This window comes from Takifugu flavidus, chromosome 7 (genome assembly GCF_003711565.1).
Source record: "Takifugu flavidus isolate HTHZ2018 chromosome 7, ASM371156v2, whole genome shotgun sequence".
NCBI lineage: Eukaryota > Metazoa > Chordata > Actinopteri > Tetraodontiformes > Tetraodontidae > Takifugu > Takifugu flavidus.
In genome coordinates this window covers 1,704,640-1,731,507 of record NC_079526.1, presented here as the reverse complement: position 1 = coordinate 1,731,507, position 26,868 = coordinate 1,704,640, and the positions used below count along the sequence as shown (strand labels likewise).

Below are 26,868 nucleotides of genomic sequence, written 5' to 3'. Positions count from 1 at the left end.
ACCTCTCTGCCATTTTCCTCAGCGCCTCTTCAGATCCGTTCACAATAAAAACCCCACGACGCCGCACATGTTGCCGAATTTGAGATCGCCGCAGTCACCGAGTCATTCTTTAGAGCTCCGTCAAGTTGACGTGGATGAGGCCCGTTTCCGGTCACATCCTTCATAATAAAAGCATTTTTATTTATTTTTTTAAAATTTATTTATTCATCTACTGCTGCGTATTACGTCCACATTACTAACAATAATGTCCTCTGTTGGCCTGAACCAACACCTGCCCATGGGAAGATGGTCAGCCAACTTCCCTGCAGTTATAGAAGATGTCCCTCTGGTTCTGCAGCAACAGCAGCTCTGAGCTCAGACACCCGCCTCAGATTCAGTCATCAAAGAGTTTAAAGGAGAACAAGTTTGCCAAAATGAGAAACTCCAGCACCCACAATGTGACACAAACAACTTTAAAAGCCTGAAACGCTCAGAAGTTTAACAAAGTTTTGTTGTCTTAACTGTGACTGCAACATCGTCACTGCCAAGATGTGAAAGACTGCTTACTGTCAAATATTTGCTTAGCAAATAAACTGTGTACTTCATATCAAAATGAAATGAAATTGAGCCCAAAATCACAAACGTTGTTGCCTCTAAGAGCTTCACAATCAGCACAGTCGTCATCCCCTGTCTTTAGACCCTCCACCTCAGGAAAAACCCTTTTAGGGACAAAGAAGAAACTTATTATTAGTGGGTTTTTTGTGTTCTGTTTTTTGTGTGCATTTATGTTTCGGTGCGTTGGTGTCTTTCCTTCCCATAGGTATTTTGTTGTGTTTCTATTTTTTTGTTTTCCGATCCCTTTACTACGTGTGTTTGACATGTAGGTTTCCGTTTAAAGGAGAGCCAACGACGTGGGGGCCGTCTCCCTGGGACGAATGGACAGACAGACGTTCAATAGCTCCCACATGTATAGAGAAGATCTAAAGGTCTTCATGGATCGTCCAGGATCAGCCAGAATGGAGAAATCAAGACTGATTTGAGCCTTTATGTGACATGAATGTACAGTATAGATAGGTTTTAATGTGGAGGAGGAAGGGGGGGGGGGGGGGTTAGCAGCAGAACTGAGCAGGTCCGACTTCACCTTAATCATGAGGTTTATCAGAAAGGAGGGTTGCAAGTCTGGTTTTTAACATGTGGAAAAACACACATCTGGACAGCTGTGGTGGACAGTTATGGAGTGTTGGACAGCTGTGGTGGACAGTTGTGGAGTGTTGGACAGCTGTGGTGGACAGTTATGGAGTGTTGGACAGCTGTACTGGACAGATGTGCTGTGATTATTGGACAGCTGTTGGACAGCTGTGGTGTGATTAGTGGACAACTCTTGTGTTGGACAGTTGTGGTGTGATTATTGGACAGCTAAGTTGGACAGCTGTGGTGTGATTATTGGACAGCTGAGTTGGACAGCTGTGGACCCAGGACACGTTGGAGAGACTATGTCTCTCGACTGGTCTGGAACGCCTGGGGATTCCCCCGGATGAGCTGGAGGAAGTAGCTGGGGAGAGGGAAGTCTGGGCTTCTAGGCTAAATTTGTGAGTAAGACGTCATCAGTCGGTGCCATTCAGTGCTGTTGCCATTTTATTCAGTGTCATCTTGATTTCACTCATTCAAACTGTAAAGACAACATCACAGATCTTGTTGCCGTGGTGACTGTGTACTCTGTCTGACTCCAGAAGGACACCAGCAGTCCATCTCTGAGCAGCACAGGTTGTACCTCTGGGGATTTGCACTGGGCTGTCAGGGTAGGTTACAACAGAACCTACCCTGACAGCCCTAACTTGTCGGGGGACAAGGTTTTTAACCGGTCCTAATCAACTCAAAACTTCCTCTGGATGTCCTTGGGAAGGACAGAAAGGCCTCTTCCCCTTGACTGAGGTGGACAGCTCTGGAGTGTTGGACAGCTGTGGTGGACAGCTGTGATGTGCTGGACAGCTGTGATGTGCTGGACAGCTGTGGTGTGTCGAACAGCTGTGGTGGACAGTTGTGGAGTGTTGGACAGCTGTGGTGGACAGTTATGGAATGTTGGACAGCTGTACTGGACAGATGTGCTGTGATTATTGGGCAGCTGTGGTGTGATTAGTGGACAACTCTTGTGTTGGACAGTGTGGTGTGATTATTGGACAACTAAGTTGGACAGCTTGGGTGTGATTATTGGACAGCTGTGTTGGACAGCTGTTGTGTGGACAGCTGTGGTGTGATTATTGGACAGCTGTGTTGGACAGCTGTTGTGTTGGACAGCTGTGGTGTGATTATTGGACAACTCTTGTGTTGGACAGTTGTGGTGTGATTATTGGACAACTAAGTTGGACAGCTGTGGTGTGATTATTGGACAGCTGTGTTGGACAGCTGTTGTGTTGGACAGCTGTGGTGTGATTATTGAACAGCTGTGTTGGACAGCTGTTGTGTTGGACAGCTGTGGTGTGATTATTGGACAGCTGTGTTGGACAGCTGTTGTGTTGGACAGCTGTGGTGTGATTATTGAACAGCTGTGGTGTGATTATTGGACAGCTGTGTTGGACAGCTGTTGTGTTGGACAGCTGTGGTGTGATTATTGGACAGCTGTTGTGTTGGACAGCTGTTGTGTTGGACAGCTGTGGTGATTATTGGACAGCTGCGTTGGACAGCTGTTGTGTTGGACAGCTGTTGTGTTGGACAGCTGTGGTGTGATTATTGGACAGTTGTGGTGTGATTATTGGACAGTTGTGGTGTGATTATTGGACAGCTGTGGTGTGATTATTGGACAGCTGTGTTGGACAGTTCCCTACGATGTGTCCCTCTATGCTGTCATGCTGTTTTAGAGTTGAGCTTGCAGGTTTACCAGGACTAAACCTCCGTCTCCACCCTCAGCCAGGAGACTCTAAACCTCATGCTGCCTTAATTACGACTGCTACACGTGTTATAACAGTTGACGCTGCTGACACTCATCTAGTATCGAGGCTTGCTGACAGAGTTACTCATTGATTTGGGTTTTTAATTAATGATTTTTAATGACCGAAAGAACAAGATCACGGGTACAAGCGGCCGAAAATGACCCGAAATGAGCTTCCTCCGTAGGGTGGCTGGGCTCTCCCTTAGAGATAGGGTGAGAAGCTCTGCCATCCGGGAGGAGCTCGGAGTAGAGCCGCTGCTCCTCTGCGTTGAGAGGAGCCAGATGAGGTGGCTTGGGCACCTAGTTAGGATGCCCCCTGGACGCCTCCCTGGTGAGGTGTTCAGGGCATGTCCTCTCTGGTAGGAGACCCCCGGGAAGACCCAGGACTGGTCTGGGAACGCCTGGGGATTCCCCCGGATGAGCTGGAAGAAGTAGCTGGGGAGAGGGAAGTCTGGGCTTCTCTTCTTAGGCTGCTGCCCCCGCGACCCGACCCTGGATAAGCGGTAGAGGATGGATGGATGGATGGATGGATGGATGGATGGATGGATGGATGGATGGATGAAGCCCAGCCCAGGCTGGTTGGACCCAGATCGTGTCCACGTGTGTCCGCTAGATGGGGCTGTTTGTGCGGAGCGGGCGGTGCGTTCATCGCGTTCCCGCAGCAACAGGGAAGATGGCAGCTCTCACATCTCTCACGCAGGTAAAGATGCATCAAATTCTGAACCACACCGCCGAGACTAGGGCGATAACACTTGTTACCAACGAGTATGGCTTTTCCTCCACATATTTCTTTTACTGTAATGTTAGGCGGTAAAAACCAAGCTGAGACAGGGATAGAATGAGCATATCGAATAAGGCCTTTTACAGTCGCCGTTAGATAGCGGACTAACTCAGCTAACGTTAGCAATGTAGCTACTTGCTTACTCCAAAACTAAATAAATATGGGGAAAGGCATCACCATTGTGCCACTTCCATGCGAGCAGATGGCGTGTGTAGAAGCATCGGAGCAGCTGTAGCAGCAAAGCTAGTGAGTCCAGAGAGAAAGAGGAGAGCCTGTCAGCAGCAGGGAGGATGCCCTGGAGGCTAACGCTGCTAACAGGCTAAGCTCTGCTTAATAATGGCCACATTGGTGCCTCAGCAGAGTTAACCTTTACAGCTGAAGAATGACCAATATCCTTGGCAACAATTTTGTAACCTAGCAGTGTAGTTTCCTTGATGACATCTTTGTTAGTGAGCTACAAACCAAATTGTTCCACTCCCTGATTTCCATATTTAAATAATCGCAGTTCACAAAGATTCTTCTCCTGTTAATTACTAAAGTATAAATGTGTTGTAAATGAATGTTTCTGCCATAGTTGTCAAGTGGGAACCCTGTGTACGAGAACTTCTATAGACAGGTAAGATAATGGAATGGTTGGTTTTACACTTTCGTGGTATGTTTGGGAGAGTTGTGTGTAAGATAAGGGATTTCTGGCTGACATGTGATCTCACTGCAATGGTGAAGGTGGATCCCGGGAATACGGGAAGAGTCGCACCGACAGAAGCTGCCCTGTTCCTGAAAAAGTCTGGACTCCCTGACGTAACCCTGGGAAAGGTGACGAACACACGAGTGCGGTGTCGCTAAATAATCATCAGATTTGCTACTTTAGGAAATTGCTGTACATTATTGTATTAAAACTCATAAAAAAACCCACCCCAAAACTGCTGAGTTAATAGAATAAATGAAGTCAGCAGTACATGATGAATTTTACTCGAAATTGGACATCCATCTTATAATCTTTGCAGCGTTATTAAGTTTACCTCTCCTAGCATCTGAAAATCACGGCCCATTAGGCCTTAGAGCCGCCACCAGGCCTCTGAGCTTCGTCAATTAAGGTGCAATAATAGAGATCAGCAGACGATGTAGTCAAAGGATCTCGTTTCATGGATTAATAGGTGACTTTTCTAGAGAGAAAAAAAGAAATAATCTGATTTGGTAAACCTGTTAATGTGGAAATGTGTTTTAACGGTAACAGAGGGAGTAATTGTTATTTATGAGCTTGTTCTCTGTGTTTCAGATTTGGGATTTGGCTGATCCTGATGGCAAAGGCTATTTGGACAAACAGGTTGGAAACAAACAGCAGTGGCTTTAGAACATGGCTAACCTGATGTATGCTTGTTGAGTCTGTCAGTCAGCTGTGTCTGGTGGTCATGCTCTGTTGGATCCAGACCCCAGAATACTACAGGTTTAGGTCTTCTCTCAGCTGCATCTTCAGTGTATGATGTGCATGAACAGTCAAACTTCCTAAATCATAATTAAATATGTGACAGGGTGATCACGGACGATCCAGTTATTGTATCAGATGCCAAAATGGTGCACTATTGCACTTTGTGCGCACTTATTTGTATCCGGATGGTGGCTCGGCCTAGTCTGGCTTATTTTACTGCCCAGTTCTAAAGCACACCAGGTCCCAAAAATGTCTCTTCGTAAAACTAGTAAGAAATAAAGTGAAAGGTGTTAAAGAACCATTTTCACCCGTCCAACCCAATCACTGCATCTCTGGCGCCTCCCTGAGGACATGCTAACATGATGCACACTAACAAGGGTGTGTTCTGTCTCTCAGGGGTTTTATGTGGGTCTGCGGCTGGTGGCCTGTGCTCAGAGTGGTCATGAAGTCAGTCTGTCCAGCCTCCACCTCACCGTGCCCCCCCCTAAATTTGTGAGTATGACGTCATCAGTCGGTGCCATTCAGTGCTGTTGCCATTTTATTCAGTGTCATCTTGATTTCACTCATTCAAACTGTAAAGACAACATCACAGATCTTGTCGCCGTGGTGACTGTGTACTCTGTCTGACTCCAGAAGGACACCAGCAGTCCATCTCTGAGCAGCACAGGTTCTACCTCTGGGGATTTGCACTGGGCTGTCAGGGTACGTTACAACAGAAACCTTAGTTTCAATCCTAATTGTCCTTTAATCACGAGGTCAGAAAGGTCAGATTTAAGTAGAATAACATTTGCAGATGAAGGTTTTAACTGTGTGGTTATTTGCAGCCTGAGGAGAAGAATAAGTTTGATGGGATTTTTGAAAGTTTGTCACCAGTCAGTGGGCTGCTGTCGGGGGACAAGGTTAAACCGGTCCTGATCAACTCAAAACTTCCTCTGGATGTCCTTGGGAAGGTATATAAGTCATCTTCTAAGGAATATTAGCCATAACGCAGTCTTGTTAGCTGCACCGAAATTACAATTTCCATCAAATATAATAATGTTGTGGTGTTTTGATAATGTTGGTCAGGTCTGGGATCTGAGTGATATTGATAAAGATGGACATCTGGACAAAGATGAATTTGCTGTGGTGAGTCTCATCTTCATTCCATCTAAATATTCTTTGCAGTCATTGTTGTGTAGCTGAATGGCTTCACATAGTTACCTAATGTAATGTCGTTCATTCAGTCATCTTTATCTGTACATCCTGTTTATGGCATCAAACATCATGTTTATGGCATCTAAACATTATTTGCTCAGAGATGCAACCAAATATTGTCTGTTTTCTTTCATATCTTGTCATTATGGATTCTTAACACTGTGTCGCTCCCTCAGGCCATGCACCTGGTGTACCGAGCCCTGGAGAAGGAGCCGGTCCCTGCACTCCTCCCACCTTCACTGGTGCCTCTGTCAAAGCGGAAGAAGAGCCTGGGCTCAGTGGGCACTTCTGTTCCTGGACTGCCTGCGAGTCCTCCACCACCCAAGGACTCCCTTCGCTCAACACCCTCCCATGGCAGCATGAACTCACTCAACAGTGCTGGCAGCCTGTCACCCAAACACACGCTCAAGAGCGGACAGGTAATAAACACACACCTCAGTACTGGTTTACCTACACATATGAGACGGACATGGCAACAGGAATGGCAGCAACAGAAGGCTTCACATGAAGAGAAGAAGAAGAGTCCCATCAGTTATAGTGCAGATTGATTTTGCTGTGGTTACTTCCTCCTGGCTCCGGGGCCAGTTGAACCTGTGTGTGTCAACGTCTGCTGTCATTTGATTCCTGGCAGATCAAGGCAGTCAGCAGTGGATTCAGTCAGCAGTGAACAGAGAACACTCCTCTGGAGTATTGCCTTGAGTGATCCTTGCTTTGTCCTCCGATTCCTCTCAGCTACCATCACCTCCTCTTGCTCTCAGTGCTGCTGCTACTGTGTAACCACGAGGAGGTTCCCTCTTTAACCCTAACGTGCAGATGGTCATTGATGTCGAGTCCTCAGCCATCATCAGCCGTCAGCGACATCAGCTGTACCATTTACAGTGCAGACAATTTGAGTTTGCTTCAGCCATTTCATCCAGAAATCTTCTTTGACTCAAAAGGTGGATTTTATTTAGATCAGGCTGAATCATAAATCGCACCATGATGCCCAGAGTTTGGCTGTGGTTACATGAGCATTCAGTTCCTCTTTCAGGCTGCAGAGCCTTGTTAGATTGCTTTCAGGACACGGCCCTGCAAGTCTGGTCCTGGTAGAGCGCTAAGGATGAACCCCTGTTCCTCTAACCAAAGCTTCCTATCATCCTTTTTTGCATTCAGGGAGTTTTTAGTGCCTCTTTTGGTAGTTACTCTGTCTCTTTTAGTCCTACCACAGAGCAGGGTCTTCTCGCTCAGCGTAGGAACCATTAGTGAATTGAGCTGTCTTTGTGAGTGCTGAGTCTATCGCTGAGAAACAGCCCCTCCAGGAAATCTACATTTACGTATTTGTGGTCTAGAACAGCTAAAGCTCACACAGGTTGGTTTCCTGGTAGGGTTTCACCTCGTGCCAAACATTGGAGAGGTTACGCTGCAGCAGAGGTTCTCAACCCTTTTCAACTTTAGATTGAAGCTTTAACTAAAACAAACAAACCACACAAGTTGTCCCTGAGGGCACTGGTTCTACTGGTCTGCCAGTCTCGACCCCACCAGGTCAGTGTGGGGAAGCACACGTCACTCACGCGTAATTCAAGATCCAAGATGTACTTTATTTGTTGTGAATTGTAGTAGCAGCCTAAAGTGGATTAATATAACTGTAGTGTAGGTTTTGTATTTACAAAGTATAGAAATAGAATAAATAAATACAAATAAGATTAGAACGTTATAAGCATATATACAGCATATATTATAAGCATATATATATTATAAGCATTATAAGCATATATACATAAATATAGAATAAAATAGAAATAAAATGACAACATAAACATTAGACAATTATTGTTATTGAATCATGTTGGCTCTCCCAACTGACCCACAAGCTTTATTAACTCCCTCATTTGTCAGATTGAACTCCCTCTTGTTCCAGAATAAAGCAGTGGTTAAAAGTTGTGGTGAGGAGCTACCTCACTCCCAATGCCCAAGCACCCCCTGGAGCCCAAACCCGCTCTTCTGTGCATGATTCAAGTTCATTCACGATTATATAATTATTATGTAATGAAATAATAAATAAGTTAATGAAATAGAAACAAAACTGGAGGGTAAAGGCTTGACTAAGAAAGGCTAGTTTATGTCTGCTGGGACAGTTTTAGTAGATCTCTTCAGAACAGAATTAGGCTAGGGTTTGAGGCCATTGGGTTTGAGTCCCACAGGTTCTATTATTGTACCTCTATTGATCCTCGAGACATGTTTGCCCAGAAGGCAAAGCAGTGTTCTCCAACAGAACCTAATGAGTTGTTCCTGCAGGTTCAGGATGGTGATGACCAACAGGCCCAGATGAAGCAGCCGAGCTCCACAGTGGTTAGAGCTGCTGGGCTGTCTTCTCTTGCTTCTGCATTTAGTTTATGTTCTGTGTGGAGTTTATATTGTGCTGCTACTTGCATGTGTCATTTGTGTGGTTATTATCATGTTGCATTGTTGTGTACTGCCATGTAATGTGCTGTATGTGTGTGTGTGTGTGTGTGTATGTGTGGGACCTCAGTCAGAACAGCTGTAGCCTTGCTGCTGCTAATCCAATCACCCTACACCAAACCACCCTTGAACCTTGAACCACCCACTCTGAGCCTGTATGTGTGTGTGTGTGTGTGTAACCATTATAGATTTCACACCAAAAGTGACAAGGCAGAAGTGAAGATGATAGATTGAGCAAAACATGTTTAAATAAAACACCTCCTGGGTTTAAGTGTTTTATTAGTTCAGCAGAAATGAAAATAAACAGAATTTGATTTACTGTGTTTTTTATTTGTGATACACTGCTGCCTGTCTCACTGCTGCCTTTCAGGGATATTAACGCCATGTGCACCTCTAAGTTGTTCATCATTAGTTGATATCTAATCAAACATACAGAACATTACCGCACTTGCGTTTTCTCTCTATCTCAGCATTCGCTGAACTGGGTGGTTCCCGTGGCAGAGCGTGGTCGCTATGACGACATCTTCCTGAAGACAGATACCGACCTTGATGGTTTTGTCAGCGGTCAGGAAGTAAAGGAGATCTTCATGCACTCTGGACTCTCTCAGAATCTCCTTGCACATATTTGGTACATGCTGAAGTGGCTTCCTCCACCTTTCAACATATACAGCATATACATATCGGTCCTGTTCTGCTCAACAACTAGTGACTTTACTGGGGTTGTGTGTATTGTTGCCCTGCAGGGCTCTAGCAGACACCAGGCAGATAGGTAAGCTGACCCGGGAACAGTTTGCCCTTGCGATGCATCTCATCCAGCAGAAAGTGATCAAGGGTGTGGACCCACCACAATCTCTGACTGCTGACATGATCCCGCCCACTGAAAGAGGCACTCCCATCACAGTAGGTCCCACTGACAAATTCTACTTTATAACTTTATTATTGGATATGACTGGGCTGTGCACGCGTTTTCCATATTCCCCTTGAATAAAATGTGAGCTCAACCACCAGAAAATGCTAGCCTGAGGTCCACATCACACACTGTTTCATGTTTTATTCTGGATGCCAAAAGGACATTAAAACATTCTATGACAGTCACATAGCAGATTTACTCATGTTTTCACTGCTAACCTGCAACACTTCCGGCAGTTGTTTGTTTCAGTGTCACCATCCAGCCAATAGAGGTCCAAGACTGTGCTTGGGGCATTTGCACCTGGTGTTTGTGGTTGGGTTGCAGCATTTGTTATACTGCCCCCCCCACCCCCCCCCCCCCCACCCACCCACCCACACACACACACACATTTATATACAGTTATACAGCAACACACATTTCTAGAACACACAGGTGCATTGACAATCACAACTGTGTATTTTTAGCATAAATAGATGACCTAATGGCATCACATTTCTCTAGAAAACTATAAAAAGCTTCTGCAAGAGAGCTCTAAGCAATTAAAATGCACAAAGAAGTAGTTGTCTGTAGAGGATCATTTCAGTGGAGATTATAATGAGATTAAAAAGCTTCTCGTACTGAGGTTGAAATTTTAAATTGTGGGTAAAAAGTTATCATGATGACAAAAAAGTCAAAAAAGATGAAGAGGTTCCTGGAACGTCCTTGTAATGAAGTGATTTATCTTTGGCTGCAGAGTCTTTCAGGATACATGACTCCAGTGGCATCAGAGATGGCGGCTTTCTCCGACATGAGACGGGTGAGTGGCTGCTACGCTCCTTCTCTCCCCTCCCCTGCTGCTCCTCTTCCTGTGTTTGTGTAAATCTAATGAATGCCTTAATTTCTACAGGTGGGTCAGGTGAACATATTCTTGTAGATAGCCAACTTGTACTGTATGTTCTGTGTGCACCTTTCCTGTGCTCATTTTGGGAAAATTGAACCCACATGGACAAGGAAAAGTCAAATTTGTTCTTCTGTCTGATGCTATTTTACTATTGATGTCAATCAATCAACCAATCAATTGACCGATCGAAGAAACCTTGAACAGGACCAGGCTCATGTAGGGGGACCCCGCTGCTGATGGCCGGCTGGGTAGAGAGAGAGGAGAAGGGGGAGGACAGGTAGAGGAGAGAATAGGCAGAGATAATAGAAATACATTAATTATATTAATTAGAATTAGAATTGAGTGGGTCAGCGGGGTCAGAGGTCAGTAAGTCAGCATACAATTATGAAGGCTTCAAAGTGGGGTTTACTTAGAGTTCTTCACTCCGTTTCTTTACCATAAAATGTGTTTGTTCCACCCGTGTTTCTGTCTTCATGTCCTCTTCTCTCTCTTTACAGGACAGCACCAGTTCAATGGGTTCGGGAGAGTTCACTGGTATAAAAGAATTGGATGACCTCAGCCAGGAAATAGCCCAACTGCAGAGGTAACAGCTATTTCATCTGAAAGGCACCTTTTACTACCATACAGACGTCATGTATTGTCCTGAGAGCAGCTCCGTACAAGAAGGAGCCTCCTTTTGACATCCAGAAGAACCATTTTTTTGTCTTTTCTGCTCATACATGAAACTCTGCTGACACCATCGTTTACAGAACAGATAAAAACTGGAAGCATGTGCAATTACCATTATGGCTTCGTCACTATTTTGCTCCAGGTTTATCAGATTTTACCATCTTTTCAAAAATGCCACTGTTGCTTTTCTGAATATGCATCGGGCAAGCCGTAGTAGTTCCTCTCAGTGCTACAGAAATTTCTTTTACTGTGGCTGTTTGAACCCACCTCCTCATAGTAGGTAGCAAAACTGGAATAGTTCCAACGGTATGAAAGGGCCTGTGGCATTAAACTAAAATAAAACTAAATGATAGGAATAGTTTTTGAGTAGAGGTAGGGATGTAGCTGAAGGTAACTGGAATTCCTTGATGCTCCACCTCTAAAACCAGCACCGAGCTCCAGGGTGAATACCTGGGAGGTGACCCAGAGGAGAGAAGGATCTGCTGGTAAATGATGCACAAATGGGTTGTGTCTTGGTCCAGGCGTCTCTAAGAGCTTGTACAGAAAGAGAAGGGCATCAAGTCTCTCTGGTGTCCCAGTCTTCTGAGCCCACACTGGAAGATTACCGTCGATCTCTCAAAGGCCATGTAACTGAACTCACCTAGAGGGAAGACAGCAAGTTTTAAAGCTACAGCTTCAAATTTCCCCTGTACTTCTATTGATATTCTCAAAGAGTTACTCGGATACTGACACAACTGATACAGCAACAATAGTGACAACTGGCTCAACTAGGAAATGTGAGTTGTTAATATAATGGAACATCATGCAGAGTATAAAGGTCTGCTGATGCCAGCAGCAGTGTTTATTCTAGGAAACAAATCATGTGACCACAGATGTAGAAAAGCAGTCAGCTGGTCTTTTACCTTTGTTGTCAATAATACAGGATGTGTAATCTCACACTGGTGTGGAGCAGAGGTTATTATAATCATAGATATTAATAGTTATGCAGAAGAACTTAATTGTGCAAGTTTGTCTGTATTGTCTATTATTTAATGGCACTAGGCGTCTTCTAAATAGGATTTTATTGTAATGCAGGTTGTTCAACTAAATCGAGCATGATGGAGATGGTCAAAAAGGCTAGGTTAAAACAAATGTGAGTCCCTTTGTATGGCAGCCATATTAAACCTGCAACACGGTCATTACGGCACTAGTTATATGGTCCTTTAGTGTCATTACAGAATAAAAACGCAAACAGATGATAATGTTTCATTTTCTCCCACCGCTCTGTCTCATCATATGTTCCTTCCATCCATACACCCCCTCAAACCATATTTATTGTTGCAAATATGTGTATTTTATCTATTTTTGTTTGTTCACACTCACGCTCCATTGCTGCTCCAGTACTCTTGCCTTTATCCAGTGGAATGCTCTCAGGTAAACGCAACAAAACCTGAATGTATAAATCTCAGGCTGCCACCTCTGACACACACAGGAGCAGTGACTTAATGTGCTGCTGTCCCTTTATAGTGCAAATGGTCACTTCTTATATCAAATATGTTTTTTTAAAGCTGTGACCTTTAAATATATGTAGAAACACAGACTTTAACTCCAAAATGTGATTCCATTTTCTTCAACCTTTCTTCCAGTTGGGGTTATGTTAGGGCTTAACTTGTGGATTCCAGCATCTTGTTCACGGCCAAGAGGATTTGCGTTGTTGATTTTTTTTCTGTGTCCGTGCCAGAGAGAAGTACACACTTGAACAAGACATTGGAGATACAGAGGAGGCCATTCGACAGAAGAGTGCTGAGGTGCAGGTAAGGGTTGCTCTTCCTCAGGAACTATAGTATGGACCCTGAACTAACACTGTGGATTCACTTGCTTTTTGTCTATGATGTGATAGGAGATGCAGAATGATCTGGACAGGGAGGCAGTTGCCCTGCAGGAACTGGAGGCTCAGAAACAGGACGCCCAGGACCGTCTGGAAGAGATGGACCAGCAGAAGCATAAATTAGAGGATATGCTGAATGAAATACGGATGAAATGCCAGGACGAGTCTCAGATGGTGATTAAGGGGAAGGCAGTGGTGTGGGAGGACCCAAAACATTACAACTAGACAATTCCACAGAAATTGAAATAAAACTGTTTTGATCACTTACATTCACTGAAATTGTTGCGTGGGGGCTTGTTAGTGTTTGTTTTCGTTTCCAGTCTGTGTAACCTCGTTAAAATCTTCCTCTAGATCTCAAACCTTCAGAATCAAATCAACATGCAGGAATCAGACTTGCAAAACCAAGAGGATGAGCTGAACCGGGCAAAGGCGGATCTGGGCCGTCTGCAGCAGGAAGAGAATCAGCTGGAGCAGAGTCTAGCTGCTGGCAAGATCCAACTCGAAACCATCATTAAGTCCCTGAAGGCAACACAAGATGAGATTAACCAGGTAGGCACAGGCTGCCTGGAATTTTCATAGGCTTCAACAGGGGTCACTGCTGCATTGTGCCAGCAGTTTTTCGTGTACAGCATTCACATCTGTAATAATCTGTTCATTATAATCACATATATAGGAGTTAGTGTATAATCTGTTCATGGATGAAGGGTTAGGGTTAATTATGAGGTTTATCAGAAAGGAAGGTTGCAAGTCTGGTTTTGCACCTTCTCACAGCTCCACGTCAGCCCGAGACATTTTCCATTTATTCTACCTCTCTTATCCTGAGTCTTCGATTGGCACTGTCCATTCCAAAATTTTCCTGTGCCCAAAGCTAAAAAGTCACAGGAACACTGTTCTCATGTTCTCAAGTATTGGTAGCGAAAAAGGACTAAAGCATTGCTTTAAAACTGGAAGTATAATTTTACTATGTGTATTAAAAGTAGATTGTCGGTAGGACGCCATGGCAACAGGAGCCTCTGATGGTCGAGAGTTGATGATTGACATCACTTTTTACATAAAATGGATAGAATTATGAAAGCAGGGCCAAAAATACAATGACATTTTTATAACTATCACCATAAAAATCACAACAAAATAATTTGTAAAGAATATTAAGGTAGCTTATTTGATCATAATTATATATCATATGTCAAAAAGTCACAGCCCCTCTTTGACTTGAGGCACCAAGGACCTCATGAAAGATCTTTCGAATGAGGACACACTCACAATTTTTCGTGCCCCCTCCCCGTGCCCCTGGAAGGGAAAAATCAGTTAAGAAGATTAGAAACCTTCACAAAGAGAACACCACCAGGGCCAAGAGCAGCAACATTTCCATGTCTTTAATCATGGTTCTGCCATGTTGTCTTTCCTCCCAGCTGTCAGGCTGCAGATCAGCAGTTTTACTTTTAATGTACTGTTGGGAAACAGTAGACATCAAGTCATTGAACTACTCATGGTGACTGAACAGTTTAAAACATATGTCTGCCCATCTGTCTGTCTGTCGTCCCTCCTACAGGCTCGGAGCAAGTTGTCTCAAATTCAGGACAGTCAGCACGAAGTTTCTAAAAGCATTGAACAGTGCAACAACACCTTGAATGGCACCCACGGAGGAAGCATGACCAATCTGGCCGACATGAGCGAGACCTACTTCAGTGAAAGAGAAAACGGGGTGTTTCCAGCCATGGTGAGGAGAACTCAGGTCAGAAATCCTTTTTATTGCGTGTGTGTGAAAGCAGATTTGAAATGTGTGCATCAGTAGACACAGGTAGAGCAGGATAAACGCCTTGGCGTCGTGGCTAACAGGCTACAACAGGAATCGTGCTTCATTGTCTTCTGTACTAAATGTTTGGCTAGAACAAGTTTGTCACCATTAACACGTTAAGGAGTAATCTAAGAGCTTTTAAGATGTGTTTACATTTTTACTGCAATCTTCCCTGACTGTTAATGTATGACAGTGTTGTTATCCAGTCAGCTCACATCCGTATGGTGACATCTTTAAAACCGTGTGTTTTCCGATGTCGCTGTTATCAACATGTTGCTTTACTTGCTCGGTGTTTTTACTCAAGTTGATCTTTCATTTATTTCTTCATATATTTCCATATCCAACAACATTACAATAATGTGTGTAAGAATCTGGGGGCTGTACATGAAACACTGCTAACAGAACTGTAATAAATTACAGTCCATAATTATTTACACTACTTTAAAATTCAAACTGGAGGATTGATGAAGTATTTAGTTGGAGATTATGCTAAGCTCTGAAGTTTGTTTACTGACCGTGTTGTGAAGGGCAGTTCTCTAACAATGAACAACCAATACAGTTGATGAAAAAACTGTTTAGAATGATACAATTCCACAACTACTGTAGTCATCTATAATTAACATAACATTATGTCATTTTTCTCTCACAGCAGGATGATCCATTTAAATCAAAGGCATCTATTTTCAACAGCCAACCTCAAGAGCATCAAGCTGACCCCTTCCACTCTGAAGACCCCTTCAAAACTGACCCATTCAAAGGTTATTCTCCTCTCTTCCCCTTTACTTTGGTTATGCTCTGTCTCTTTTCCACAAATATGTGAACTAAAAGCATTCGGCAGAGGTGTCAAAGCTGTTAGAGATGCCAGAAGACCACCTGGTTTCCTCCAGGTGGCCAGAACAACAGCACAGTTTGTTCTGGGAAAGTGGAACTGGTGCCACCTTTGTGCAAGCGCTCTCCTCTGAATCCTTCTGCAACGCCTCAGCCTGTACGACAGCAGAACACAACATACCTGCTCTTTCGCATTAACCACGTCCAGTCTCAATTTCTGGGACACCGATGGAAAGACAGGTCTTCCTGGACAATGTGCTCCGAACGAGCTTGGAGAACTCCTGAAAATGACGTGATTTGGATGTTGCAGAAGCTGTTCTTGCAGAGTCCGTCTTAGCCGTGAACATACAGTATTCCACAGCCAGCAATGAACCTGGTGGAGATCTACGAGTCAGGGTGGGAAAGTGGTGATATTAAGCTGTTTTCAGTTCCATTTTGAAACTTTAAGGTTTAACTATTTTATTGGGACTAAAAAGGTAGATTTAAGTGTCCAGCCGTGGAGACAGTAGCAGGTCCGAAGTCTTTTTGGCCTGTCAGCGCAGCGTGTGTGCGTGTAAGAAACCACTTCTGAGACAAAGGGCTTTGTTTTGGGGGCTGGAGGGGCTGCCCCAGGAGCCCTTTGGCCAGAGGAGGGAACACGTGGATCAGAAATGAGCTAATGAGCAGCAGCACAGAACTACAGAGTACAAACTACAGCCGGTCCCAGAGTTGCTGAGAGACGATCCTCATTACAAGTGAGCGACTGTTGCATTAAGTGTCTGCCTGCAGGTCAGACTCGGAGTTTTTTGGTGAAACTGAATCTTGTTCCTGACGATAAATCTGTATTTGCTTGTTTTTTATTTTCTCCTTCTTTATCTGTAACAATCTTTGGTTGTTTTTATAGCGTCACATTCATGTTGTATTTATTTTCCCATTATTTATTTTCTTCCTAACTTTTGTCCTGTAGGTGATCCTTTCCAAAATGATCCTTTTGCCAAACCGCCATCTACAGCCACAGGTACTTTTGAGGGTGGGGACCTTTTCTTTCAGTAGTGTTGTTAATTCACAAAATGATTTAATCCAGATGAATTCATTAACTCACCAAATCTGGTGACACTTATCTGTCCTGCTGGTTGTGGGAGTCCGTGAAATCCAGGGGACACTTCTGGCAAGATCATCAATGTAAAACTAGGATTACTTTTCATTTTTCGAATCAATATTTTTTTTATTGAAAGTTATTTTCTCATCTCTTTACACACACAGTCATGTGTGACCACAATGTCCAGGATGCCAATGGTCCATTATATCCACATACATCATACTTCTAACAGTGAGAAACAAGCTTTCTTGTCCTTTATCAATGTTGCAGATCCTTTTGGAGGAGACCCTTTCAAAGAGGCAGATCCATTCAAGGCTTCATCAGAAGACTTCTTCAAAAAGACCACCAAAATGGATCCCTTTTCCACCCCAGACCCCTTCAGTAAAAGTGCCACACTACCCACCAAGGTACCAGTGCAGTCTGACCACTCTCAACAGAGAGTAGCACATAACACCCGGGACTCATGAATAACGGACAAAGGTGTCCTATTGTTAGTGAAAGTCAGAGAATTAAGAAGAATTAAATCAGGATAGCAGAAACGTGTTTTACTGAGCGCCGATTCAACTTTTCAGCCTTTCGTCATCTAACAGCTGAATCTCTCTTTTGCTTTTGCAGCAAACCAGTCACTTCATAAGCAACGACCCCTTTTCCTCTAGCAACCCAAAACCCAAAGGATCAGGTAAAAATTCATTTTGTGGTTTTCAGCCTGCTGCCCTGATCCTGTTAGGAATGTAGATTAAAACCAGGATGTGGATCCAGTTCATACGTCAGAACTGATGATATTAAAATAGATTTATTTCTATGCTGATATTGGTTCTTAGAGGAACAAATGACCAAATATTCAGATAATGATTCTTAATCAAAGGTGGTCATTTCTGCCATGTGACTGTAGCTCTTCAGATTGCGTCCCCAGGGCAGCCTCATGATCGCTCTGTTATGTAAAGAGATATTATACAAGATCTCTACTAGAATATCCTGTGCTAGAACAACCACTAACTGGTGTTTCTAATGGTAATAATAACAATTAAAATAGTGGTGGTGGTGGTGGTGGTGGTGATGATGGTGGTGGTGGTGGTGGTGTTTCCTTTGTAGTCCTGTGACATTAGTGAGGGTTTTTTACATTATTGTAAAGGTCCCCGGTTTTATTCCAGATCTGTTTGGAACATTGGACCCGTTTGGCAGCAGCACCTTCAGCAGCAGCAGCAGCAGCAGCAACACTTCTGCTGGATTTGCAGACTTCAGCCACATGTTGAAACCCAGAGACCCTTTTGAAGGCAGGGCCAGCTGGCTGCCAGACTACCAGAAGGTACCAAAGGTCACGACTCTTTATAGGGACAAATCTTCACTCACACTTTCCTATACTCCCAGTCATAAAAACCGTGGGTTCTTTAAAATGTTTGAAATGCTCACTTTAAGGTAAAGGTATATATATTGAATAAGGAATTTCTCTTCACTTTCCTTCCAGTCAGTGTTTGTCGATGACCCGTTTAGCAGGAAGAATGACACCCCAGCTCTCCCACCGAAGAAAGGCGTCCCACCACGACCCAAACCTCCCAGTGGTAACTTTTACACACTAACTCCAGCCAGTGTACACAGTGGGTGACAGCACAGATTATAACTATGTCAGTTGGTGAATGGGTGCCTCGGCTGGTCCCACAAAGGATTTACACAAAAGCCATTTTACATTTCACGAAACAGCTTTTCCACACACGTGTTTGAACGGTATGACACATCAGCGATGGGAACCATGAGACCAACACGCAGGGAGAGAAGGCTGCTGAGAGAAGGCAGAGATGAGCCAAGTCAACAAAGCCCGGAGAAAACCAGGCATGCCGAAGAGGGAGTGACAAGCAGCTGAGGAACCTGTGGGAGCACCAGGTGGAGGTGTGACAGGGGGGTGGAGGGAAACTCCCACAGCAGCAGCAAGGAAGCAGGTCAGACTGACTTCAGGTCAATATTTAGCACCTTTGTCTATAATCACACCTCTGTCTGTGTGGATGTGGCTCCATCTGGCTGGAACATCTGGATTCTGCAGTTCTCCACTCATCTTGAAAGCCTCCACCTGGTTGTCTTGGAACCATTTCTGTGGAGCTTCTGCTGCGTTCTTGGGGACGTTTGTCTTGCTGGTTAATAAAGAAAACCGCTCGGTGTCATAGCGGTTAGGGAGGGGTACTACTGCCTCGGGGGTGGGTTGATCCCAGCTACACAGGCCATTCTGTGTTAGTTAGCACGATCTCTCCATGTTCTCAGGTGAGCTGGTTCCCCCACCATCAAAGAGCATATATATTAGCAACCGACTCACCTGCTAAAATCAAGATTATTAAATCTTTATTTATCTTCTCTGCCGTCATGTCCCCCCTCCTCTCAGCACCTGGTGCTGTTTGTGGTGTGTGCGGCGTGCGGTGTGTGTCTTGTGTGATGGTCAACAGCTAAATTTCTGACTCCTCACACTCCTCCGTTCAGCTTCTACTGGTGAAGAACCAGGCCGACAGTTTTTGTCTCCACAGTCTGACCCACCTCAGCCACCAAAGCCCTTCGAGAGTGCTCTTTGAGTAGGTGTCCTGGTGGCCTCCTCATTTTTCTTCTTCTCTGTCAATGAGGACAGCAGCTCTGGGCAGATTTCCAGCCTAAATCTTCTTGTAGCTTCTCCTGACTGGGACTTTTCAAGGATCTTCTCTCGGAGTTTCTTGGACTCTTCTTGGTCTTCATGTTGTGGTGGGAAGACTGATGAACCAGACACTGGAGCTCCAGATACAGGTGACCTTAGATGAATCACAGATGACGCACATCATCAGCACTCAGGTGATCTCCACTTCAGCGCCTGTGACTCTGCTGCCATCAACAGCTGAAGCTGTGTTGAATTGGTGGGTGGGGGGGGGCATGAAAGAAGCTTTTATGGAAATTGTTTTCATTAAGACAAATTTGAATGACAATGAATTCATGTATAAAAGCAAGAAAAGGGCAAAAGATCCATGGTGAATAGTTTTTATAGGCATCATATAACACTAGTAACATTGCAAAGCATCTAGATAAAAGCTTTCACCTTTGTCCAAACACTAACCCTTCCACCATAATGGAAGTGCAGACCATCGCTGAGGCCGCTTCGTCACACCGCCCTCAAACGTGACCGGGACCTTCCTGAATCTTATATTTTTGGATCAGATTCAGGCCACTTCCAGATGTGGGACTGAATCAGAAATGTATCGGATTTCCTGAATGCGACAGCAGACAGGACACATTAACCTAGAGACGCCTCTGTTTTATACAACTCTTGGGCTGCACTTGTCTGATTAACTCTCTCACACATTTCCATACATGACTTAATGGATGCTCATTTGTGTTTATTCAGGCTTATTTAAAACCAGCCTCTGAGCCTGAACTGCTGCCCTGGTATTTGTGTACAGGAAAGCGATGTGTGGTTTGCTGCTTGCAGCCACACCCTAACTTGTTTCCTCTATCTGCTCTTTATACGTGTGGCTCGTATGGTGTTTACGAGGATGGGTAGTTCACAGGAGGTCAGGCTGCGTGCAGCAGGCTAACATCTGCCAACGCAGGAATCCTGTCTTACCGTTACAGCCGTTCCAACGCATGCGTGCACGGATGCGGTGAGATGGAAACCGAAAGGACTTTGTGGTGTTACTGTGTTTAGTAGGTAATCAGATTAAATCAGTTTCCCCTGTGAAGATGCCATCTCATGTTAGAATTCACCAAAACAATATGGGTTCGTTTCTTGGCCGTCACACCTCAATGGATTCACCAAAGACAGCAGTCCACTCTCGTGTTGGAACCCTGGCAATGGCTGCATTTGTCATGATATGGCGACAGATGTGCACTTTTAGAGCAATACAGATGCGCATTAACACATAAGAGAAGGTCTGTGTAGAAGATGCTTCTTAATCATGGAGTTTAAGGCGTGTTCTGTGGTGCAGTTGACTGTTTTTATCTCTTCAGGTAAGAGTACGCCAGTGAGCTTAACTGGCCCAGCTGACTCGTCGAATCCGTGCGACCCCTTCCAGCCATTCGGCAGCGACGCCATCGATCCCTTTCAAAGCAAAAAGGGCCCCGAAGACCCATTCAGTGGCAAAGACCCTTTTGCCTCCTCTTCTGCATCAAGTAAAGCCCCTAAAGTTTCTTCCTGTGGTTTTGCAGACTTGGCTTCTGTAGGTTGAGACAGGTGATGCTGTTTGACTGTAAGCAGCAGCTAATTCAGTCACTTCTGACAACTTTAAGGTCTACAATGATTATAAAGAGTATTCAACCCCCTTGGATTTGCCCTTATTTAATATTATTGATACGTCACCATCAAGGTAGGAACATTAACACATTAAGACATTTTAATAACTGAGCGTACTGTAACCAAGCACGTGCACCCCCTAAAGTCTGGATCACTTGGTTAGGGTGAGTGCATCTCTACTGTGGCCCAGGTGGTCCCACATGTGCACGAGCACGGTGACATATGTGGTCATTATGCATGAGTTGCAGCCTTGCTGAGCATTCTCTGCAGGGAGTTAGTTCACAGTTTGGGTGGGGGTTCAGTGTTGGAGGGATGGTGAAATAATGGATGGATGGATATATGTAAAACTTTACAGGGGTGCAGCGTTGCTCTGGGGTGCACCTCAGTCAGTGGTGCAGCTCCAGTGCAAAAGCAAAGCTGGCCTCCGGTTAGCATTGAGTCAACACACAACCGCACCTGGTTTGGTTTGGTTGCTCAAAATGAAGCTTAATCAGCACTGAACAGTCAAAAGATGTCACTTGAAATGATGGCCGACACACCTTAATATATAGTGAACGTTATTTTAAACTGAGAACATTTGACAACATTTGAAACAACTTTAGCCTTCAGCATCAAGACTCTCACCATAATGAATCATGTTGCAAGCATAATGGACCCTATAAACCCTGGAATGTTCCACATCATCATATAATATCACAAGTTTTCATATTATAGTGGATTAGTGCCACACGGACCTGTAATTGAATTGGTGCCGTATTCACTACACGAAATATAGATATTCAAAAACTGCTCTTGTTAAGTAGAGATTTGCAGATTTCTATCACAATCAGTGGAAGTATTGGGTTCTGACGGTGAAGGGACAGAACCAGGCAGGTGTTTAGCTCAGTAGCAAGTGAACGTGCAAAGGAACATGCTAATTATTCTTTCTTTTTTGGTCGTTCATTGTACTCATTTTGAACTTTTGTGAAGATCCATGGCATAAAAAGAGATTAAAAAGGCATTTAATTGCAGATTAAAATGTAAGGAAACGGCAACAGGCCAGAGGGGTGAATACTCTTGCTGCAACATTAGTTCTGTCGGTGCTGCTCAGTTCAGCGCGACTCACAACAGCATCACTGCTCAGCTGCCAGCAGCAGGTCCGTCTGCCTCTACCTGCTTGTGTCCACCATCTACACACTAACGGTTCATGCGTTTATATCTCTGCATGTCTAGTAACTGCTGCTCCCGTGCAGGCCTTGTTTCAGTGTCGCATTGTGGGATATGGGATGTTTCCACCACCGTGCCAGTCCTGATGGGCTGCTCGCTGCTTGTGCAGGTCTCCAGTTAAGTTAGTCTGCCAGAGAGGATGTGATTTATGAGCACAGCTTGGTCTGCTGCTCTACGAACAGATCACGTAGACGTTGGTCTTTCACAGCATCGATGCTTCCTTTGGTCCTGGTCCTGGGGGGCTTTCAGGGTCTCCGTTTGAAGCTGTGGCAGATACTCATGTGTGAAGACAGTGATCCACCTTCTAGCAGGAGTAGGTTGGAGACATTCACAGCCTTTTAAAGCCCCCCTCACGTTCTCAGTTTGTGTTTTGACAGATTTTCTCCTGTGTTATGTTCGCAGGAACAAGCTTGTTCAGCCTTAACACAAGGTTCTACAGGCCAAATCCATTCATCGCCTCATCAGACTCCTTTTCTCTCATTTCTGTGACAGACACAGCTGGAAGGCAGCTTTAGAACTTTCACCTTTGGCAGATGTTAGAGATAAAGTGCCTTCCCCCGGAGCCTAAAGCTCCTGGGTGTGGCTGGTGCTCTGCTCCAGCCCATCATCAGACACTAAAATGAAAGCTGTGATCTAGAAGTTCTGAGAGAACTGAGAGGCTTTTTTTTGACCACTCTAGAAACCTTCAGCATCTTTCTGCTGTGCAACACGGGGACTTTTTAGATCTGATGACAAATTAATATGATATAAATACATGGGGGAATAAAAAGGCTACACATACACCTTGTTGGGGTCAGAACCGTTTCCACCTTTAATGTGACCTATTAAATTAAAAAGGCACAAAAGTAATTTATTTTTTATGGTAAGAATAAAATAAAACCTAAGCCGGTTGCAAAGATATGCAGACTGTTAAACCAATTCTAGTTTTAAAGCCCTTCTGGTTTAAGTACAGACCTCAGTCTTTGCTCTGTTAGCATGGCTGTTAGCGTTAGCAGTGCCTCCAGCTCCTCCACACGTGTCCAGATGCAGTCAAGTCTGGATCCTGGTCTGGTTCTGGTGACTCTTGTGTTGATCTGGATGGAGGCTGAAAGGTGAAGCCTGAAGGTTTTCTCCATATAAATCTTCATGTTATAGGTTACATTAAAGAGTTCTGGCATGGTTGATCCTGGGACCTTTAACCACATCATAATTAAACTGATTAATCTCAATGTCAAATCAGTTTGTTTGGCTTGATTTTGAATGAGGCAACTGAATTTGGCTCGACCGTTAACTCGTGCTAAGTTTCTAAGCTCTTGCTTGAGTCCCGTGATGTTCTTGGCTCTGTTTGCTCTGAATGTTGATGCAGCTTGAAAGGATATTCTGACATTTCTCCGTCGTCACACCCTGACTTCTGAGGACTGACTGGTCCGACCTTCTCCCTCCACTCATTCCAGTCATTAGTGGTCACTTTGAGACCAGCGGAGCAATCCCGCGACGTGTCAGAGTGGTGGGCGATGTGAGCGTGAGCGAGGCCTGAAGGGCTCTGCTCACGTCTCGTCAGCAGCCTCTCTGCTGCGGTGTGACCTACGGAGAAGTGTCTGAAATCTGCTGATTCAGGAATTCCTTCTGTCTAACCGGTCTGTTCTGCGATTCACCTCTTTCTGACAGGACCTGACAAAGTCAAGGTAAGAGATTCACAGTTCTGTTCATTGGTGCTGATGTCAAACCCACTGATGATGAGGCAGAAGGGAAGGAAGCTCCAGCAGCGGCGTAACGGTGGTTCTCTTCTGTAGTTTGGTAACGAGGCTCAGCAGCTGGAGTGGGCCAAGCGGGAGAGCGAGCGGGCGGAGCGCGAGCGGCTAAAGAGGCTGCGGCAGCAGGAGCAGGAGGACCTGGAGCTGGCCATCGCCCTCAGCAAGGCAGAGATGTCCAACGCATGACTCGGAGCTCCCGTCCCATCCTCAGACTAAAGAGAAGATGACGGAGGAGGACATATTCACACAGGAAGTACTGGAACAGCTCTCATTACAGCCTGCAGGCACAGCTCTCAGCTGATTCGGACTGTCCAAAACAAACCCAGTGATGGTACAGCAGGACCAGCACACTGCACTGGCTGGACTGGGATGGAGGATTTGTTGGGTTTCCAAGCTGATGACCACTCGCTGAAAATGTGAATCTCAATGTATCATTTTAGTTCTGCAGCTTCATTCTCAGTGTTGAGGACTGACTGTCTCACCAACGGATGCAGATCTTCTCTTCAGTACTGAGAAGGAACCCTGGAGCACGGCATTCTGGGAGGGTTGCACTTTCTGATGGTCCTGACAGGGATGCCACCGCCATCGAGCTTGATTAGTTGTACTCAGCTCTACAGGAGGAGGAGGAGGAGGAGGAGGAACCTGCAGCTGTGTCATCTCACCTTAGTCTTAGAGTGTTGAAGGTTCTTTTCTTTTAAAAACAACAACTTTATTGTGACCTGCAGAAGCCATCCAGCTGGATTATCACCCAGGTGCCAGTCTGAGGATGACTCCTACCTGGGTTTTGTCAGCCAGGTACAGACATGAAGCCGATGCATCAGCATGGATCAGACGTTACAGCCTCGCTCTTGTAAATATCAGGTTCCTCCCAGCCTCCTCTCGCACGACCGGCCTGCAGACCCACTCATCAGTTTATCCCTTTCTAATTGCATCAATCCAAGTATTGTTATCGAAGGATAGTCAACGGTGGGGCTCTGTGAAGCTCACCTGAAGTTCAGAGAACTCACAGGGAACCAGGTTCTTCCTCGCTCTCTCATGCATATCAGTAGAATCCTCTACTTTTGGCTCATCCCTTTAAGCGATCGCCACCAAAATCACCTGCTTTCAACTGTCCAAACAGCAACTATCTGAACGCGTAGTGGAATCCTGAATCTCCTCTTTGCTCGTCCTCTTTCCTTCTTGATTGGCAGCTCGATAGCGTCCTCCTACCAGTGCATAGACCACCATCTGGCCTCTGTCTCCTCACCCTCCCGCCTGTGGCTTGTTCTTAAAGTCTCGTCACTTCCGAACATCTTGAGACCTCCGGCTCTGCTTTCACGTTCCAGCAGTTCTGGACCCACTCCCTTCATCTCATCCAGCACCTCCGCTGTTCCTGCTCTTCCCACGTTTAGCCCTTTTCCACCATTACTCTGAATTATTGGCCTCAGCAACCTCTGGTGTTTCTTTCACCTCCTGGCAGCTCACCTCTACTCTCGCCTCCTTACTCGCACGGGACTTTCCTGGTTCCTCTTTTCAGCACATAGCTTCACCTCTTCTGTCTACAGCGGGGGGTACGTTCAAGTGCATCTCCCATTCTTTAAGATTGTGAAAGACATCTAAAGGAGTGAGCCCACCATCTCAACACATTACCTCCGCATGCAAACATCCGCTAACCTTCAAACCAGGATGTCATGACAACAATCATGAGTTCTGAATCAAGTCCTGTGGACAAGTTAAATCAGTGTGTGATCACTTGAGCGTGGATCTGTAGAAAGAACGGAACAATGTCCATCCACCATCCGACATCCATCCATCCACGAGCTTTCCCATTCAGGGTAACGACAGACGTACTGGTGTTTGCTGATAATGTGATGATGACAGAAGAATGAGTAGGAAAGCATTTGGAACTGTTGTGGATGCAGCTGAAGGTACAGAGCGATTATTATCTCAAGCTGAGCAGAACAACTTTTAGTTCCTAAAGGCAGGAGAAAGAGCGACTGAAGGAGGCTGCAGTGACTGACAACATCCGCAGGGAGGAACCACCTCGTGATTCAACGACCTTTCAAGTATTAAAACCGTGCTTATAGACTACTTACAGTGAGGTTTTACAAATATGTCGGGCCCTTGAAAGTCTGCATAAACCTCAGCAAATGTGATGTTTTTGTGAAAAAGTCTGCACTTTTTTCCACGTTGTATTTTGTTTTAACTCGGTTGTGGTGGCAAAATGTGGAATCTGTCATTGAAGACGTCCTGGAGCTGCTCCTGGCGGCTTCAGTCTGTTACTCAGAAGAACAGTTGTGACATTTCCCACCTCCCTGAACGTCTCTCTGTCCTGCTGGAGGGAAGAACAGAACATGGTGGAATCATCATGGCTGGACAACTCTCCTCTAATATCTCCATTGTGCAATACATTTGTTCTCATTTGTGCGTATTTTGAAATGACTCTGTTATTTTTAGAATTATTTTTAATATAATTATTTATGCGTTTGCAACAAGTGACTCCAGATTTTGTAAAGATAGTTTACGTTTTGACCCTCTTCAACCAATGTAGAACCCCCTCCCTCTCTCTTTTTCTTTTGGAATGATTTAACTGATGTTGGGCAGAGACGTTTTTACCAGTGTTACCACATTAAGAATCATTCAGTTTACACCTTTCATGTTGTGTTATTTCTTCATGGGTTTTATATTCTGAAAATCCTGCTCTGGTGCAGTAAAGGTAACCCTAAACTCAACAGGACTGAGTTTTGTTTCACACATTCTCAAGCTTGTATTTTCTCCCCTCGCTACATCTGTCTTTTCCTCCGTAGAGCTTAAATGATCCCACTTGTCTTTATTAAGAGGAACTCCATGTGTAAACAGGCTGCGCATTAACACGTCTGTTCTATCTGTCCGTCAAAAAGTGACGCGAAAAGTTTAGTAGAATAAACATTTCATTGAAACT

The 26,868-nt window shown here is 44.8% G+C and overlaps 2 protein-coding genes and 1 long non-coding RNA gene across 26 annotated transcripts in view; 1 reads left to right on the top strand and 2 right to left on the bottom strand.

The window, feature by feature from the left end:
* The window catches only part of arhgap39 (Rho GTPase activating protein 39), a 21,796-nt gene extending 21,642 nt beyond the window's left edge, over positions 1 to 154 (bottom strand). For both annotated transcript variants that reach the window (XM_057039433.1, XM_057039435.1), the window contains exon 1: positions 3 to 154. In XM_057039433.1, coding sequence (XP_056895413.1) covers positions 3 to 13 — 11 coding nt within the window. In that variant the 5' untranslated portion in view covers positions 14 to 154. The remainder of the gene's footprint in view (positions 1 to 2) is intronic.
* Positions 155 to 2,997: 2,843 nt separating this feature from the next.
* On the bottom strand, positions 2,998 to 4,246 carry LOC130529334 (uncharacterized). Its single transcript, XR_008951552.1, has 2 exons — positions 3,864 to 4,246; positions 2,998 to 3,642 (listed from the first exon to the last, which is right to left on the bottom strand). It is a non-coding gene; the product is annotated as an uncharacterized LOC130529334 (long non-coding RNA).
* On the top strand, positions 3,459 to 26,868 carry eps15l1a (epidermal growth factor receptor pathway substrate 15-like 1a). Of its 23 annotated transcripts, XR_008951548.1 has the most exons (28): positions 3,459 to 3,605; positions 4,261 to 4,302; positions 4,410 to 4,499; positions 4,963 to 5,010; positions 5,509 to 5,604; positions 5,746 to 5,814; positions 5,937 to 6,062; positions 6,178 to 6,237; positions 6,483 to 6,725; positions 9,216 to 9,373; positions 9,489 to 9,645; positions 10,389 to 10,451; positions 11,033 to 11,118; positions 12,585 to 12,617; positions 12,925 to 12,997; positions 13,084 to 13,245; positions 13,423 to 13,620; positions 14,624 to 14,806; positions 15,519 to 15,627; positions 16,644 to 16,706; positions 17,046 to 17,182; positions 17,391 to 17,454; positions 17,927 to 18,090; positions 18,241 to 18,334; positions 20,727 to 20,888; positions 22,242 to 22,528; positions 22,618 to 23,879; positions 23,988 to 26,868. XR_008951548.1 is itself a non-coding variant. In XM_057039437.1 (27 exons), the coding sequence occupies exons 1-27, from the start codon at positions 3,519 to 3,521 to the stop codon at positions 24,132 to 24,134; spliced, it is 2,928 nt and encodes a 975-aa protein (XP_056895417.1). In that variant the 5' UTR covers positions 3,460 to 3,518; the 3' UTR covers positions 24,135 to 26,868. The 23 variants fall into 23 exon arrangements, 18 of the variants coding, with proteins under 18 accessions (XP_056895417.1, XP_056895422.1, XP_056895418.1 ...); XR_008951547.1 differs by having other exon boundaries at positions 22,242 to 23,879; XR_008951549.1 differs by having other exon boundaries at positions 3,460 to 3,605; positions 22,222 to 23,879.